This window comes from Bubalus kerabau, chromosome 8 (assembly GCF_029407905.1).
Source record: "Bubalus kerabau isolate K-KA32 ecotype Philippines breed swamp buffalo chromosome 8, PCC_UOA_SB_1v2, whole genome shotgun sequence".
Lineage (NCBI taxonomy): Eukaryota > Metazoa > Chordata > Mammalia > Artiodactyla > Bovidae > Bubalus > Bubalus kerabau.
The window spans coordinates 65418369-65438270 of record NC_073631.1 but is presented as its reverse complement, the minus strand read 5'-3'; the positions used below and the strand labels follow the sequence as shown (position 1 = coordinate 65438270).

General features: G+C 39.0%; 1 protein-coding gene across 2 annotated transcripts in view; it reads left to right on the top strand.

Moving 5' to 3' along the window:
- Positions 1-19902, top strand: part of NPSR1 (neuropeptide S receptor 1) — a 156346-nt gene that overhangs the window by 101397 nt on the left and 35047 nt on the right. The window contains exons 3-4 of one of the 2 annotated variants that reach the window (XM_055590427.1): positions 9409-9512; positions 17386-17479. The exons of the other annotated variant lie outside the window; for it this stretch is intronic. Coding sequence (XP_055446402.1) covers positions 9409-9512; positions 17386-17479 — 198 coding nt within the window. The remainder of the gene's footprint in view (positions 1-9408; positions 9513-17385; positions 17480-19902) is intronic. 2 annotated transcript variants of the gene reach the window in all.

Genomic DNA, 19902 nt, shown 5'->3' with positions numbered 1-19902 from the left:
TCTATGATCCAATGGATGTTGGTAATTTGATCTTTATGATTATTAAACAACATATATTAACTACAAAACCCTTGATGACAGAGAGGTGTACAGTACAGTCCTGGGCAGCGTCAGTGAAATAAGATAGTTACTGAGATCTTAAATTATACAAAAGGGCAGCCATAAAGACCATCCAAGACAATGATGGTCCAAATATTTCTTGATACAATCTACCACATCCATCCCAACCTGCTACAACTCATTTGTCCTTTGGCATGAGTACAAAGGGAAAAAAAATATTTAAAGAACTTGTCTCTTGGATAACTACAAATGATTTTCCCCACCCCTACACTTAGATTTCTAAACATCTTATAATAAATTGATTCACTGATGTCAGTTCTTTTTAAAAGGAAAACACAGTCTCATTAAAAGAGGAAATGAGTTTCCATTTCTTACCTTTATACTGAGCCAGTCTGAGTCCCATGTTGTGCAGTGACGATTGTGCATGACCCTGCCTCAAGACATTTCCACGTAACATGGAGAAGTAGTAGTGACTCCATGCCTTATTTTCCCTTATCTTAAGGAAACGTTTGCTCTTGCTGAACCTGATGTTTGTACATATGAGTGTAAGAATTCTTCACCACTCAGCAATGACCAATGACCCAGGCTGACCATTTGGCCTCATTAAATGAGATTCTTGGCTTTTGAGTATAATAGAAGCAAAGGGAATATGTTTTAGGAGGACCTGGGTTTCTTTAATTGGACATATGATTTTTATTTGTTTGGTGGACCAATGGAGAAAGAGAGACATTAGTGGCATTTTATGACTTGTTAAGACTAATTGAAAAATCTCAGGAATGAAGCTTTCTGTGAAGAAAGTGCTATAATGGGAATGGATGTGATGATTATTTACCTAATTGAGCAATAATGACTGAGGTGCAGGCCACTTTTTCCAGGATTAATAAAGAACCCGGGAGTTGACAGTTTAGGCCATTAAGCTCAGCTAGTGCTCAATCTTGGTGAAGGGCATGGTGCCAGAATTATATTAGTATTGTAAAATGAGCCCAAAACTTAGAGACACGAGAACTTACTTTTCTGAGAAATAATTTTACTTGGCAGTTAATCATCTGACATCAGTTTGGGCAACACAAGTTCTCTCATTAAACTAACTTTCACATAAGGTCTTGAAATCTTATTCCATTTAGAGTGTTCTCAAGCATATGGTTGTTATAAAAGCAAAGTGGGAGAGAGTGGGATCCTTAGTAATATCAAAAATAGTTTCCTGCGCAACTGCAAGCAAACAAGCCATTATCACCTCCCTTGCTTTTAAAACAAAACAAACAACACAATGACACTGAGTTGAACTAGAAGCATCACAAACCCTGGAGATTCATGGTTGAAATTGTTACCCAGAGTGTCCCTACAGTAAAACCAAGCAACACTACTCCATAATCTCTAGTTGGCACTACAAGTATCTTGCTGCTGCTGCTGCTAAGTCGCTTCAGTCGTGTCCGACTCTGTGCGACCCCATAGACAGCAGCCCACGAGGCTCCCCCGTCCCTGGGATTCTCCAGGCAAGAATACTGGAGTGGGTTGCCACTTCCCTCTCCAATGCATGAAAGTGAAAAGTGAAAGTGAAGATGCTCAGTCGTATCCGACTCTTAGCGACCCCATGGACTGAAGCCTACCAGGCTCCTCCATCCATGGGATTTTCCAGACAAGAATACTGGAGTGGGTTGCCGTTGCCTTCTCCAAAAAGTATCTTACATTATCAGAAATCTCAATCTTATAGAAATTGTGTTTGTATTCAATAGCCCCCTATCCAGTGCAACAAATGTTCATGTACTACTCACTTGCCAAGAAAAAGTTACTCAGCTTTCTAGGTGTTCACTATTCCTATAGTTCTGCTCTGCATGGGAAAGTTCAAACATCAACTTAGAGCAAGTAGAAATGGTGCTTCAACTTTCTCTCTCTGCAGAGTGCATCCTACACTGGTGGCCTTGCATTTTCAAGGTATTTGCAAATCTGTTTTATAAGCCAACATTTCCTTCTTTTGCTAGCAAACACTGAATATTTTGCAAGACAGTATAAAAAGGGATAAGAGTATAAACATGAATAAGGCACAGCCACTGTGGTACTGCAACCTAGCAGAGACCTTAGAATCAAGAGAGCTCTTTAAAAAAAAGAAAAATTGGGGTATAGTTGCTTTACAATATTGTGTTAGTTTCTGCTGTACAACAAAGTGAATTAGCTATACATATACATATATCTCCTCTGTCTTAGACCTCCCTCCCACCACCACCTCCAACCACCCCCTCCAACCCAGCAATCAACGTCATCACAGAGGACCAAGCTGAGTTCCCTATGCTATATAGCAGGTTCCCACTAGCTATCTATTTTACATATACACATGGAATATTACTCGGCCATTAAAAGGAGTGAAATTGGGTCATTTGTAGAGAGAGCTCTTTTGGAAACCTGTTGAGGGAGCAAAACTTCCAATCATATTCCTCCTTCCAGCATCTGGATTTCTAATCATTATCTTAACCTACACTGAAGAAGATGGTTAATGTGGCTCCATCTGCTCTGAGGCATCACCTCTCTAGCAACCTCTGCGGGAGCCTGCGGCCAGCCAGTCAAGCAACAGCAGTAATAATGTAGTCATTTATTTAGTAGGAAGTTACCAAGCTTTTACCACATAATAAAACAATGTCAGGGTCTAGAGATATAAAGGTGAATTTTAAAAAAATCTCTATCTTCCCAAACTATAGTGTAATTGAAAAGAAATATTAAAAATGTTAATGTGTTACAGGTACTTCAATAGTAGGGTAGGGAGAAACCCAGAAGAGGGAATCAGCCAATCTCAGTATCTTCAGGAAGAAGAACATGCATCATAAAGGAGGTAATCTTGAACTAAACTTTAAAAAGTTAAGAGATATCCTTCAGGTAGAGGTACATAAAGAACTTGCCAAGTCAAGGGACCGACATAAAGAAAGGGGCTGGCAGAGGAAAACGCTGGGGATGGTCAAGGAACAGTAAGGTCTTCTCTCTTAACTACATCTTAAGTGCTTCACTTGATTAAGCAGCACTTCCACTCTTTCTGCAAACTAGCAGAAAATACCCTACCAGCATCTGTGGCCAGTCGGATGGACACTAATGAGCCTGTCCCCTTTCTGCTTCCACTTCTTATATTATGTGAGTCACAGGAGTTTGTTCCCAATCAGTTTGTGCCAGTTGTACTCATTACTGAAATTATATAATTAACATAAACAACACTGGAGAGTTGTTTCTGTGAAAATCAAGTTGGATATTTTGAAAAAACTTGACTTTTATTTTTACTGAGTAACTAAGAGAAGCTACAATAGAAGCAAGCCCAGGAAATGGAACTATAAAAGAATAAAGGAGGATTATAAAATTCCCTACAATGAGATTCTGCCTCAAATTGCTTTGCTGATATCTCAAGTTCTCACTCTAAAGAAACCAGGACTGGAAATCATGAAAGATGCATTATGGAGGCATTTTATGCACTAAAAAAGATGATTCATAAAATCAAAGTCTTGCCCCTATGGTAAAGATAAGACAAATGTACATTCATGTTTTATGTTAAGATATTTTAAGGTGGTTTTGTGGGTGTGCTTTCTTTCTTTAACCAATGTTTTGACCATCAAACTGGTGTCACTGTTAATGTACTAGTTGAAAGGGTTTCTCTTGTAGCATGAATTTAGGAGAGGATGAGAAAAGATCAAACTGAAGAAAGAGGCAGGAAGGCTCCAAAAGTCACAATAGGGCATTTGGACTTTATTCTATAGATCAGGGAGTGGCAATCTATAGCCCACAGGTCAATCTCAGCCCCAAACCCATTTTTATAAATAAAGTTTTATTGGTACATAGCCATGTCCAATCAGTTAGAGGAGTAGCTATGGCTGCCTTCACCCTACAATGGCAGAGCTGAAGAGTTGTTATAGAGATGGTGTGCAGGTATACAAGAAGGTTTAGGCTATGCCTACAGGAAAAGCATGAAATACTTCCTTCCTGCCAGTCACTTCTTTCTTTTTTTTTTTATTATTATTATTATTTTAATTTTATTTTATTTTTAAACTTTACAACATTGTATTGGTTTTGCCAAATATCAAAATGAATCCACCACTGGTATACATGTGTTCCCCATCCTGAACCCTCCTCCCTCCTCCTTCCCCATACCATCCCTCTGGGTCATCCCAGTGCAACCAGCCCCAAGCATCCAGTATCGTGCATCAAACCTGGACTGGCGACTCGTTCCTTATATGATATTATACGTATTTCAATGCCATTCTCCCAAATCATCCCACCCTCTCCCTCTCCCACAGTCCATAAGACTGTTCTATACATCAGTGTCTCTTTTGCTGTCTCGTATACAGGGTTATTGTTACCATCTTTCTAAATTCCATATATATGCGTTAGTATACTGTATTGGTGTTTTTCTTTCTGGCTTACTTCACTCTGTATAATTGGCTCCAGTTTCATCCACCTCATTAGAACTGATTCAAATGTATTCTTTTTAATGGCTGAGTAATACTCCATTGTGTATATGTACCACAGCTTTCTTATCCATTCATCAGTCATTTCTTTCAACAAAAGCCCTAGGCCACTGCAGGACCAAATGCCCTAGAGAACAAGGAAAGGCACAGAAATAAAAATCCCTCAACTCTTGGGGATGGAGGTATAAAATGGCTGGGCCAGGATATTAAACTAATACTAATTGGCAGTCTCCTACCACTAGGGAAAGACATTGAACATCTCTCCCACACAAGACCCACCACTTTGATTTCCAGGGAGGAACTGGAACACTGAGAATGTCCCACCCTCAGGGCCCAGGTGTACAGGTCTATGTGAGACTGAGGCTTGGCCAGGAAAAAATAGAGCATTACAACTACCAGCTTAGTAAGCATTGAACAGCAAATAGTAACAATGCTACAGGACTACAAATGCATCTGAAAGCCAAGAGTGGAGTATTAAAACCCTCCAACACCCCAACTCCCATGCTAATAGAGCATCCAAAAGGAATCTGAAGCCTCTAGGGACTGAGGATGTCCACAGCAACAAAATCATTAACCATTAGGGAAATGCACAATGAAGTCATAATGAAAGGCCACAGTCTGAGCTTCCCCAATGGCTCAGAGGGTAAAGAATCTGCCTGCAATGCAGGAGACACAGGAGATGCAGGTTCTATCTCTGGAGGAGAAATGGCAACCCATTCCAGTATTCTTACCTGGAAAATCCCATGGACAGAGGAGCCTGTGGGCTACAGTCCAAAGCGTTGTAAAGAGTCGGACATGACTGAGCAACTGAGCACAGCACAGTACACTCATGGTTGAATAAATAAAACACATTGAGAATATCAAGTGGTACCAAGGATGCAGAAGTATTTCTTATACTTTATTGGTAAGGAGCACACTGGTGCAGCAACTCTGGAAAACAGTTGAGCAGTTTCTTATGAAAAGCTATACTTAACCCTAGGGCCCAACAGTCTACTCCTGGGTATTTACCCCAAGAAAATGAAAACTTATGTTCACATAAAATCTTATATAGGAATGTTCATAGCAGTTTTATTTGGGAGAGCTGAAACCTGGAAGCAACCCAAACAGAATGAGCTTATCCTCCTATATTTGCAGGAAGCACCACCATCTACCCATTCCAGGACCCTAATATATTGTTGACTCCCCCCTCTACCTCACTTTTAAAACACCAAAGTCCTCCTTATTTTACCCTCAAAATATATGTCACATCTGCATTTCCTTCTCTATTTTTGCTATTTGACACATGCTAGGTACCAATGATCTCTTTCTTGAACTTCTGCACAGTTCCCTAACAAATATGAATGGCAATTCCAGCATTGTGTGTTAGTCACTCGGTCATGTCTGAGTCTTTGCAATCCCATGGACTGTAGCCTGCCAGGCTTCTCTGTCCATGGAATTCTCTAGGCAAGAATGCTGTAGTGGGTACCAATTCCCTCCTCCAGGAGATCTTCCTGACCCGGAGATTGAAATCGGCTCACCTGCATTGCAGGCCAATTCTTTACCATCTGAGCTACCAGGGAAGCCCAATTTCAGTATTGGACCTACCAAATGGATCTACCCCCTTCCCCCACCCATGTAAAACACATGTTTGGATACACAAACATTTAATTTCCCCGCCCCCCAGTATATGGGGAAAAAAAAGAAAGCTCCTTTAATTGGCACATAAGACCTTAAAAATCCTTGGTTCTTGACTCTCAAGGCCCATTTCTTGCCACTTTCAAGCACCTATGTCAGGCTTCAGCAACAACAAATAGATGTTGTTTCATATGCAAAAGCAATTGAGTTTCTCATCTCACTCTGTCTCACCTCCGTAACTTCATTCATGCTGTCACCTGTGCCAGAGTTAACATCCTTTCCTCCCTCTTCCACTGACCTGTCCAAACCTTTAGGGTTCCGTTCAGGGGTCACCTCATTTTGACTTCTCCCTACAATACCCATTCTCCTGCTCCGAGTGGGAACCCACTTCATGTTTGTAAGAATCTGTCAAAGGAGCACTAAAGACTGCTGTGAGCCTGTTTTGGCTTTTCTGAGTATAACAGTTTCCTAGAATTGTTCACAGAAGAGATTTTAAAAAGCAAGAGTAATACATAGAAGTGATGAAGCCTTTCAAGTGTGCCCTTTGTTCCCAAGGTCCCATTAATTGCCATTTAGGGCAGGCTTATTTGCAATGTCCCCAATTACTTAGGCAACTAAATAGCATTTACGGATCAGATAGAGCAGCATTTGCTTAATAGCAAATAACAAATGCAGTGGCACAGCCCATTGATAGTCTCCTTCCAGAGATGGGCTTATTTAAGTTTGAGCTCCAGAGGGAAATGGCTTTTTTTTTTTTTTTACTGGAGTACATTATAATTGTTCACATAACCACTTAGATCTAGATATTGGTTTTTTTTTCCTTAATTTTTAAAAAATTAAGTAATAAATAAACCAAAAGAGCATATCCAAGTAACTCCAGTGTCCATTCCACTCATTCGAGTCTATTCCTGCCAGTAAAAGCTTCATGAAATTCCTATCTGATCAAATCACAACCCCACAACTCTGAAGACCCTGCTTTCATCTGACCTTCTCAGCTAGAACACCTCTGACTACCCAGAATTGCTGTGAGATTTCTCTTCTCCAACTTTTTAGACAGTTTTGTGGTAGTTTCTATGTGCTTGCCAATGCTTCTAATTGTTGTTACCTATAGGGAAACAAAAAGGAAGAAACAGGCAGAACACTGATGTTCAATATAAAAATGCCAGTTGGGGACTTGGCAAGGGGCAGGCAAGACCAGACTGTGGAAGGCTTTGATGCTAAACTCAGGGCTCAGACTTTATTAATGGTGAAGATTCAGATAAAGAAGGTTTTTAGGTCCTTGACAGAGTGTTATATCCCATGTCTCAAGAAAGTGGCCCTAAGTCAATGAATCTGTCTTAAGTTCTAGTCCTATCCATTGATCAGCAGAAAATCCCTGAAGCACTGATTTGAGAATGATTCTGGATCACATAATTAATGAGAAATATCTGCATAGAGGTATGGGGAGAAGGAACTTCTAGACACACAGCATATTTTGCCATAGCTCTGGACATCCATACAACTTATATAGTCTGCAATTATAGAACTGAGCAGAAAGTCTCTAACATTGGTCTCAGATTTTGGCCTCAATTCCTCAGTAGTTTAAAAAACTAAGTCATTGATCATGCACTTGGCTTTTTCCAAAGAGGAAAGAAGAAGAAAGTAGAGGAAGATGACCACAACTCATATAGGGTGGTAACAAGAAGTCCAAGTTGTAAAATTATGGGGGCAGAAGGGAAAATTTTGAAAGGCTTCATGGGAATAAATATTTGCCTTTTCTCAGTTTTGCCTTATATTGCTCCTCACACTGTCCTTGGGCAATAGCAACCCACTCCAGTACTCTTGCCTGGAAAATCCCACGGACAGAGGAGCCTGGTAGGCTGCAGTCCATGGGGTCACTAAGAGTCAGGCACGACTGAGCGACTTCACTTTCACTTTTCACTTTCATGCATTGGAGAAGGAAATGGCAACCCACTCCAGTGTTCTTGCCTGGAGAATCGCAGGGACAGAGGAGCCTAGTGGGCTGCTATCTATGGGGTCGTACAGAGTCAGATACGACTGAAGCAACTTAGCAGCAGCAGCAGCAAACATCTTTAAAACTCCTCTTCTGTGACTTAGAAGGTCAACTCTCTGATAATGAAAGGTTGTTGTTGAATCACGCGAATACACCGGGATTCTTGGCCCCCGGAGGAGAAGAATTCAATCCGGGGCCAGAGACGAGGCTTGATCACTCAGAGCTTTTGTGTAATAAAGTTTTATTAAAGCATAAAGGAGATAGAGAAAGCTTCTGACATAGGCATCAGAAGGGGGCAGAAAGAGCACCCCCCTGCTAGTCTTCAGCTGGATGTTATATAGTCACTAGCAGTCTGTTAATGAAAGAAAGGAATGTCTTATAATTTAGAATAGCACCAGGCCCCTCGCCCTTAAGATGCATTTTGGGATAATCTTGGGCCATAAAATAATTAACTTGAATCTTAAAGAAGGGCAGACCACCATACAAATAGTTTCATTTACATAGATTAGGGGAACAATATCTGAGTATAACATACTGGTTTGTCAAGTAGGTTTTGGGCCAAGAGGCGGAACCGACTTGGAGACAGAGTTTGGGGTAAAGGTGTAGTACATTAGCATAGCTTAAGACAAACATTTCCATAAGAAAAAGGCATTGGTTATCTGTAGGCTCAAGAATAGCTAACTTCAGGAGAAACCAGGTGTCATTATGGCAACACAGTATTTTAAGAGAAACCTCTCTTTAAATTTGTATAGAGAAGGAAAAAAATATTGTTAGTTTGTTTCCTCCTGCCACTTAAGAGAGATAAAAATGTCTGACACTTGCAGGCTATTTCCTCCATTTGGAGACCCCTGGCCTTCCTGCCTGTTACCCTCTAAATAATATTTCTTATCAGTCATTACAAAAGTTCTTCCTAAGTGGCTGCATCTGAGTGTCAACAGACTCTAACAATAAAATGTAACTCCTACCTTGCCTTACGTTTTCTCTATTGAAAGTGAAAGTGAAAGTCACTCAGTCGTGTCTGACTCTTTGGGACACCATGGACTACAGTCCGTGGAATTCTCCAGGCCAGAATACTGGAGTGGGTAGCCTTTCCCTTCTCCAGGGTATCTTCCTGACCCAGGGATCGAACCCAGGTCTCCCCCATTGCAGGCAGATTCTTTACCAACTGAGCTATCAGGGAAGCCATTTGCCACCTAATAAATCAGGGGGAAAAAAAAAAAAAGGCTCAAGGAATTCATTTCTACTGTAGCATAGCTGCAAATTTGAAAGAGATTGAAATCAACCACTTTTATGTGTTTTTGTTAGATTCTTTCACAGGACTGGTTAACATCTTGACAGATATCATTTGGAGATTCACTGGAGACTTCATGGCACCTGACCTGGTTTGCCGCGTGGTCCGCTATTTGCAGGTATGTAGCTCCTTCCAAATACGATGAGACAAACTGATACCAAAATTACCTCTTGGATTCTTCATAAGGAAAATAGTGTAAAACCCTGTACTCTGACGCAACAAATTGCTCACTTCTTCATAGTTGAAAGGACAAGCAAAATTTATATTTTTCATGTTTTTTGTTTGTTAAAAATAATACATATATAAAGAAAACCCAAGTAAGCAATAATAAGAACATAAGCATTCCTAGTTCAAGCATTAGGTAAAATTTCTGGGTTATTATTCTTTTTGACATAGTCTGGCTGTCTTAGTCCAAGGATGCTGATATAAAATACCGTTCTGACCTGGAGAATTCCATGGACTATATAGTCAATGGGGTCACAAAAAGTCAGACACGACTGAGCAACTTTCACAGAATAGGTGGCTTATAAACAACAATTTATTTCTCACAGTTCTGGAGGCTGGAAGTCGAAAATTAGTGTACCAGCCTGGTCAGGTGACAGCCTTCCTCCAGACTGCAGACATCTCATTATTTCCTCACACACCATGACCAAATGGGATTTATTCTGGGTATGCAAGGCTGGTTCAACATTTAAAACTCAATTGATGTAATTCGTAACATAAAAAGGTAAGAAAAGATTATATGATCCTATCAGTAGATACAGAAAAAGCATTTGAGAAAATCTTATACCCACTCATGATACAAACTCTCAGCAAACTATGTATAGAGAGAAACTTCCTCAACTTGATAACAAAAATCTACAAAAAACCTACAACTAACCTCAGACTTAATGGTGAGAAGCTAGAAGCTTTCCTCTTGAGACTGGAAATAACACAAAGATGTCTCCTCTCACACTCGTATTCAGCATCATGCTGGAAGTTCCAACTAATTCAAAATGACAAGAAAAAAAATAAAAGGTTACACAGATTGGTACAGAAAGATGAAATTAAAAACATCTGTGTTTACAAATAACTTTGTCTCTATAGACAATAAAGTGAAAACCAGTAAGGTCACAGAATACAAGGTTAGGGGACGACAGAGGATGAGCTGGCTGGATGGCATCATCAACTCAATAGATATGAGTTTGAGTAGGCTCCAGGAGTTGGTGATGGACAGGTAAGCCTGGTGTGCTACAGTCCATGGGGTTGCAAAGAGTAGGACACGACTGAGTGACTGAACTGAACTGAACATCCAAAAGTTCAGATGTTTTTTCATATACCAGCAATCAACCATTTGAAGTTAAAATTTACAACACAGTACCATTTATGTTAGCACCCAAAATATGAAATATTTAGGTATAAATCTAACAAAATATGTGCAAGATCAATATGAAGAAAACTGGAAAAACTCTGAAAAAAAATCAAACAATATCTTGAAATGTATAGATATTCCATGTTCATAGATAGGAAGACTCACTATTGTCAAGATGATAATTCTGCCAGTACAACTTATAAATTCAATGTAATTCCAATCAAAATCCCACCAGGTTACTTTATAGATATGGACAAGCTCTAAAGTTTAAGTAAAAAACACAGAACAGTCAATACAATGTGGAAAAAGAAGAATATGGTTGGAAGATTGACCCTATCTGATTTCAAGAATTACAAAATGCTCCAAAAATCAAAACAGCATGATACTGGAAAAGAATCAACAAATAGATCAATGGAGCAGAATAGACAGTGCAGAAAGAGATACACACAAAAAGTCTAATGGATCTTTAACAAAGGATCAAAGACAGTTCAATGGAGAAAGGATAGCCTACTCAAGAAATGCTGCTGGAGTCACTGGATATCCATTTGCAAAAATAAATAAGTAAGAATCCAAGCACATACTTCACCCCTTTCACAAGAACTAACTCAGTATGGATCACAGATTGGAATGAAATATGGAGTACTATAAAACTACTAGAAAATAACATAGGATAAAATCAGGGGACTTTGGGTCTTTCTGTGATTTTTTTAGATATAACATCAAAAGCACAATCCATGAAAGAAACAATTGAAAGTTGGGGTTTTATGAAAATTTAAAATGGATTCTCTGCAAAAGACACTGTCAAGAAATTGGAAAAATAGGGCACAGAATTGGGAAAAATATAAAAAACATATATTTGATAAAGAAACAAAAGTGAAAGAAAGAAAGTGAAGTTGCTCAGTCGTGTCCAACTCTTTGCAACCCCATGGACTGTAGCCTACCAGGTTCCTCTGTCCATGGGATTTTCCAGGCAAGAATATTGGAGTGGGTTGACATTTCCTTCTCCAGGAGATCTTCCTGACCCAGGGATTGAACCCAGGTGTCCCACATTGTAGGCAGATGCTTTACCATCTGAGCCACCAGGGAAGTCAAAGAAACAAAGAAATCCTCAAATAACAATAAGAAAATAAACAACCCTCATCAAAGTGGTCAAAAGACCTGAACAGATACTTCACCAAAGAAGATCTACAGATGACAAGCAAGCATATAGAAAGAATTTCAATGTTCATTACTTAGGCATTAGGAAATTCCCAATTAAAACAATGACATACCACTATATACTTATTAGAATGGCTAAAACAATATTTTTTAAACTGACGATATGAAATGGGACTGAGAATATGTAGCTATAGGAAGTCTCATTCATCTTTTGTGGAAATGTAAAATGGTACACTTTAGAAGACAGTTTGGCAATTTCTTATAAACTTGAACATACTCTTACCAGCCATCTAGCAATTGTGCTCCTAGGTATTTACTCAGTTGAGTTGACAACTTATATCCACATGAAAGTCTGCACAAGAATGTTTGTAGCAGTTTTATTCACAATTGCAAGAAATTGAAAGCAAGATACTCCTCAGAAGCTGAATGGATAAATAAACCAAATGAAAAATAAACCATGAAAAGTCATGGAGGAATCTTAAAAGCACATTGCTAACTGAAAGAAGCAAGTCTAAAAAGACTATGTTTGTGTGATTATAACTACATGACATTGGAAAAGGCAACACCATGCAGACAGTAAAAAGATCAGTGGTTGCCAGGGATTTGGAGGGATTAAATAGATAAGGCACAAGGGATTTTTAGGACAGTAAATCTCTTCTGTATAACACTATAATAAAGGATACACGGTATTATGCATTTATCAAAACCCACGGAACTGTACAACACAAATAGTGAATCTCAATACAAGCCATGGACTTCAGTTAATCATAATGTATCAACATCAGTCTGTTAATTTAAAAAAATTGATCACACTAATGTAAGGTTTAATAAGAAGAGAAAGTGTGTGTGGTGGAGGGGGGTGGCTAATATGGGTACTCTTTGTCTTATCTGCTCAATTTTTTCTGTGAAACTAAAATTGTTCTAAAAGATAAAGTATATTGATTTTTTAAAGTCAGTCCAGAGATTCTACTTTAAATGAATCCAATCTGGCATTTTTCTAAATAAAAAATTTAAGTTTTCTGCATTTAAGTCTCACTTTTCTACCAGATTTTTTTTTTTTTTTTTTTTTTGGTTTCATACTTCCTAGGTCATTTTTGTCAGAATTGAGGGTGGGATAGTGAGAATTTAGACATATGTCCTCAAGCTTCCATCTGTTCTCCAAATGGTATCCCATATGTTGTTGACATGTAGAATTTTCATTGTTGACATTTATGAATTGACTATAATTGTACTTTAATTTCCTTCTTGACTCAAGTTAATTATAAGGGTGTTTAAATTTCCAAGTGCTATTTAAAAAAAAATTCATGATACTAATTTCAGCTTTCATTGCTTGTTGTTTTAAATTTGTGAATTGTATAAATTCCACTTTTTGGAATATATTGAGGGTTTTTTTTTTCCTTGATAGCTTAGTTTATGATTAATTTTTGAAATACTGCTTAGATATTTTATAATAATTGTATCATTCTTAGAGTTTGTTTAATTATTTCTACCTATGTATTATTGTACTTGTTCCCTCTGTAGAACTACAAATATTTTAGTTATATATATTTCAGTTCAGTTGCTCAGTCGTGTCCAACTCTTTGTGACCCCATGAACTGCAGCACACCAGGCCTCCCTGTCCATCACCAACTCCCAGAGTTCACTCAAACTCACATCCATCGAGTCAGTGATGCCATCCAGCCATCTCATCCTCTGTCGTCCTCTTCTCCTCCTGCCCCCAATCCCTCCCAGCATCAGCGTCTTTTCCAATGAGTCAACTCTTCGCATGAGGTGGCCAACGTACTGGAGTTTCAGCTTTAGCATCAGTCCTTCCAATGAACACCCAGGACTGATCTCCTTTAGAATGGACTGTTTGGATCTCCTTGCAGGCCAAGGGACTCTCAAGAGTCTTCTCCAACACCACAGTTCAAAAGCATCAATTCTTTGGCGCTCAGCTTTCTTTACAGTCCAACTCTCACATTCATACATGACTACTGGAAAAACCATAGCCTTGGCTAGATGGACCTTAGTTGGCAAAGTAATGTCTCTGCTTTTGAATATGCTATCTAGGTTGGTCATAACTTTCCTTCCAAGGAGTAATTTTAATTTAATTCTTTTAATTTCATGGCTGCAATCACCATCTGCAGTGATTTTGAAGCCCAGAAAAATAAAGTCTGACACTGTTTCCACTGTTTCCCCATCTATTTCCCACGAAGTGATGTGACCAGGTGCAATGATCTTCGTTTTCTGAATGTTGAGCTTTAAGCCAACTTTTTCACTCTCCTCTTTCACTTTCATCAGGAGGCTTTTTAGTTCCTTTTCACTTTCTGCCATAAGGGTGGTGTCATCTGCATATCTGAGGTTATTGATTTTTCTCCCAGCAATCTTGATTCCAGCCTGGGCTTCCTCCAGCCCAGAGTTTCTCTATATTTAGTGTTATGCTATTGTTACATTTGGGCTTCCCTGGTGGCTTAGACCATAAAGCCTCTGCCTGCAATGTGGGAGACCTGGGTTTAATGTTACTTTTAGGTTTATTGATATTCTGTTACCATTGTGGTATTGTATCTATTATAATACAAATGATCCCTTCAATCCATGTAGTACTAATTGCTTTGAATTTAATTTGTCTAATAATACTATTGCAATGAATGCTTTCTTTTAGTTTTCAGTTGCTCAATATACCATTGGCCATCACTCTATTTTTAAACTTTGATAATCTTTTGGTTTTAGAAGTTTCTCTTCTAAACAGTATACAGTTGGATTTGGGGAAGAGTTGTGTAAACAATCTTTGTTTTAGTGGAGGAGCTCAAGCCATTCATTTTTATTTTGACAAATAGTGTTTGGTACTATTTCAACCATATCATTTTAATCTTTCTGTGTTAATTTTTTATTCACTCATTTTTTTCCCTTTCTATATATTTGGTTATAATTGTGGTAGGCTGAAAAATGGCCCCCCAAATATTTCTAAATCCTAATACATGAAACCTGTGTATGTTACCTTATATGGCAAAAGGACTTTGCAGATGTGATTAATTATTTTGAAATGAGAAGACTATTCTGAATTATCTCAATCATTATTACTATTGAGTCCAAAGGCAAACATACAGATCCTTGAAAGAGGGAGGCAGAGGGAGATTTGACACACAGACAGAAGAGGCACTGTAACCATGGGCTCAAAGATGGTATTGGTGTGCCCACAATTCCGAGAACTCTGGTAGCCACCTAAAGCTGGAAAAGACTAGGAAAGAATTCTCCCCAGAGCCTCGAGAGGGAGAGTGGCCCTACCAACACCTTGATTTTGACTCAGTACAACTGATTCTGACTTCTGGTCTCCAAAAATATAAAAGAATAGATTTATGTTGGTTTAAGCCACAGTGTTTGTGGCAATTTGTTATGGTGGTCATAGGACGCTAACAAATCTTTTTTCTCTATTTCTATTTTACTCTATCGTAGCTTCTCTTTAAAGTGCAATACATCTCTATCAAAATAAAAACAACAAAAAAGATGTCTAAAATATCTAAATAGAAATTTGATGCAATTGCTTTCCTTCTACTTTCTGCCCTCATCCAACTCACCACATTTTCTCTGAAATATTATGTAATTATATTCATAGCTATTTTAAACATTTTGTGTTTTTCTGACTCATTGCTTACTATGGCTTTCGTATTCTATCCCCTTTCCCCTTCTTGAGTACTTAATTTCAAAACAATTCTCAGTCAGCAGAAATGTTTCTTCAGGAAAGATTTTTTTTTCCAAAAGTAGGTGATGTTTTCCTTCTACTTATATGTAAGAAAATTATTCTGTGCCTTGGTACAAAAATATTTACCAAATTTTTGAATCACAATTTTTCTTTCAACACTCATTAATCTTTTTGTCCTGTTTTCTGGCATTTATTTTTGTGGAGAGGAGGCATGACAATTTGAGGTATATTTCTTTCAGATAATCTTTAACATTTTTAAAAAAACAAAAACCCTGTCTAGATGTTTGAAGACTCCTGAAGTTAAATATTCTTTTTGACCATGTCTCAAAAGTAGATATCTTTTTCTTAACTCTTTCTGCTTCTCTGGCCAGTCTGTTGTGACCTTTTCTCTTGCCCCAGGTCCTGAATTTGTGTGAGCCAGTCATCTCACTCAGCACAGTTGCAGATGCCACGATTCTCATGACTGTCTCATCACAACATTCTAACCCATGCAGTTCTCCCATTGAGAGTTCTCTTTCCCATCCTTCTCCTCAACTCAGTGTGGCCAGCATTAACAACTCTGAATCCATGGATCCCACAAAGAAATCCCAGTTTTCTCTAAGGATACAATCTTATTTTTGTTGCTGTTGTAAAAACTGTATGCCATTTTTCTTTCTGATCACTCATCAGCTTCTTAGCAAGATGAGAATTTCTTCTTGCATCCTTCAGAGGAGGCTTCAGTCTCTGGTCAGTTTTCAGAACACCCTCTCCTCCATGGCACCTTCTGCAACACAGATGCTGGGATGTATATGTGGCAGTGTTACAGAAATAAAAATCATAAAGAATATCAGTGTAGCTGATTATTTTTCTGAGGCAGGGAATTAACAAAACGGTACAAATTCAGACAAAGGTTATTAACAAAGTCATGTTATCCCTATTTCATCTTAGAAGAAATTCAGACACTCACCCCTAGACTTCAGTCTTCAAGTTACTTTCTACTCACTATGAATTTGACCAAAAGTTTACAAAGTAGTGATATGGCTAGACTCCTGGTAGAAATGAGGCTCAAAGTTATTGCAAAATTTTCCATCTTGATAATCCTTTCAGATATATTTAACTACCTTTAGAGTATGCTCTTCACAGAAGAGATATTAACCTCTTAAATCAAAATGTTCTCTACAAAGTAAGCAAATACTACTGAACATAGAATAATTAAAGGACATGGGTAAGCTTAATAAAAGAAGGTGGGAAGGCAGAAGAGGGGACCCAAAGGCTGACCCTAGTGGGCAGCGCTGCTGCAGAAGTGGATGAAGAAGGGGAGCTCTAAGAATGTCAGCCTAGATGGTGATAAATGATTCAAAACAGCACCCAGGCTCCTTGAAGCCAGATCCCTCCTATCATCTTTCAACAACTCACGTTGATAAAAGGCAAGTGAACGTTTGTTTCTAATTATTCTGGAATGTCAACTGTAGCAGAGAAAATTGGTTTACTTTAAAAGTCAATTACAAACAAATGTACTGCCCGAATGTCAAGGGGGGACTGATCCTTGGAGAAACGTGGAGTCTCCAAGAAGCCAAGCGAAAGAGTGAGCAAGTGAGAGCTGGAGGCACCCGCACCTGTCACCGCCGGCAGTGCAAAGTCCAGCACCGAGAAGAGCCGTCTTCTGCCTGGGCGGGAGCCAGGCATTCCTGTCCATACTCCAAACCTCAGCCAGCCCTTGGTTTGGTGCCTAGGTTTCTAAATAGTACAAAATGCTCTTCTCTCCATGATGTGCATTTCCTCACCTTTATGAAACCACTCACCTCCTCTCATTTCTGTCTTCAGGTTGTGCTGCTCTATGCCTCTACCTATGTCCTGGTGTCCCTCAGCATAGACAGATACCATGCCATCGTCTACCCCATGAAGTTCCTGCAAGGAGGTGAGCAGGCTCCACCAAGTACTATCCTTGGGTGAGGGTTTTTGCTAATATTATCCTCTTAGTAATGGCTCTTTTCCTCCCCCTTTTTCCTCTTCCCCTTCCTTCCCCACTTCTTGAGTCTGATTGTCGAAAAAGACGTAGAAAAGAAACTTGGCTGCCTGGGAAAATGCTGACAGCTGGCCTGGATGGCCAAGAACTGTGAGGAAAGATGCTTTGCTGAGCCCACTCTGTGACCATTTTCCTTGACACTGATGCTTCCAGCTTCTTTTTTTTAGAGTACTGTTGAAACACATAACTATCCAAACTGAGGAACACTCCCACTTCAACTTGCTTATTTTCCAGAAAGAAGCATTTTGCCTTCCTTACCCCAAAACCATGGAAATAATTGGGAAAATGTTTCAAATTGATAATTATAATGGAAACAAGGAAAACCCTCTTTGATCCAGAGATAGTGAAGAATCCCTGAAAGAAGGAAGCAGACGGGTCAGCAGGAAGGCTCAAGGCACACAACCCACAGTACACACAGATGATGCTACAGCAATGGGGCAGAGGTCTTCCTAAACAGATTGTGGAAATGCTTGGAGCAAGACGGACTCGAGGAAACTGGCAGGGTGATTCTTAGAGTACAATGAGGACCTTTTATCACAGCACATCTCCCATCCTGCTGTCCTTCCCCTTCCCAGATGTGCAGCAAGGATGAACATCTCTGCTTCCAAGTAGTGGGGACACTGGATTTCGAGACCTAGGGTGGGGCCCTGGGGAGCAATGACACCTTGGAGGGATGGTGGATACCTAGTCACAGGACTAATTGTCCATTGCTCTGCCCACAGGCAGAAGCCACTTACATCTCTGACCTCCAAAAGCAAATAAGAGTCCAAAGTACTTCACGTTTCCAAGCAGGCTGTGAAACTGATAAAGTGAAGAACCTAACATGAAATCTTGTCTACAAAAATGAGGTGCAATCAAATATCATGAAAAAGTGTGACAAAAGCCAAACTGTACAAGATAGATAATATGTTTAAAATACCATTCTGCAGAATTTACACCTGAGGAAACAAAATTAATACAGCAAGCAGAATTTTAGAATAAGTAGCAATAATGTCATCAGATACTATTAAATATATCAGGCAGTACTGACACAGATACTTTGGATGGCAACGTAGCAATACCTAATTAAAATGTAAAATGTGCAGCCCTTTGATATAGAAGTTCTACTTCTTGGTATTTTCTCTGGACAAATGCTGACATGTGTGCATATATACACATGTGTTGTGTATTGTAGCATTACTCAGAATATCAGGAATTCAATGCTCACCTTGGTGTCCCTCAATGGAGGAATGAATAGCACCCTATGCAGAAGTTTTAATAGCTTAGGTTCATTGATTGTGTACTATGTACTAGTCATGATTCTAAGTTCTTTGCATATGTTAAATACTTTAATCCTCACAATAGCTCTGTGATATAGGTTCTATTATTATTTGCATCTTAGTCTGGGCAGTTGCAATTCAAAGAGTTAAAGAAGTTTGCCCAAATCGCAGTTAGTTGCAGGGGCAGGATTTGAACCCAGATGGTCTGGGTTCAGCTCAGGTGCACTCAAGTACTATATATCCTGTCCCTCAATGAAGAGGTAGGGCAGCCATGGAGAGAGATATGCATCACCATGAAAATGTCTGCATCATATTTTGAGTAATAAAAACAATATACATTCAGTATGTATATAGTATAACATTAATACAAAGAAAAACTCAAAACAACGCTAGAGAGAGAGAAAAGCAGGAAAGAATGCAAGAAATAGGGAGGTCTCAGAATAATAAACAACTGCCCACAAAAATGCACACCAACTAGTACTTACCTCTGGGGATAGGAGTTAGAATCTCCATAGTGACCACAGGGACTTACATGCCATTAGGTAATTTTTATACCAGCAACACATCAGTGTGATGTGAAACTAATTTTAAGATAAAATTGATATCTATTTCTAAGGTTTTTTGTAAAGCGTTTGTGTGAAGGGGTGCAATCTGCACTAAGCTTTCTGGAGACTGTTATGGTCTAGTGATGATGGCAGAGAAGGAAGTAGAGGAGGAAATGGGGTAAAGGGGAGAGACATTTTATGATATGTATGTATGATATGTATATTCAGAAGTATGATACATTTACTCATCCATCTACTTACTAACACCCAGCAAGCTCTGGGGAGGATTGCAGACAATGTACAAAAAGACATCTCTATCAGAGTATTTCAAGGTGAAGAAATTGGATTAAAGAAAACATAAGTATAAGAAAATCTGTGAGGGGGTGTCCCAGGACATTTGCTAGAGGGAGAGGCTTTGGGATCCATAGCCAAGGGGGAAACATGGTGAGTTACATGTCTAACCATATTCATTAGCTAAAAAACAAATCAACTATTTAGGTTATGGAAAATA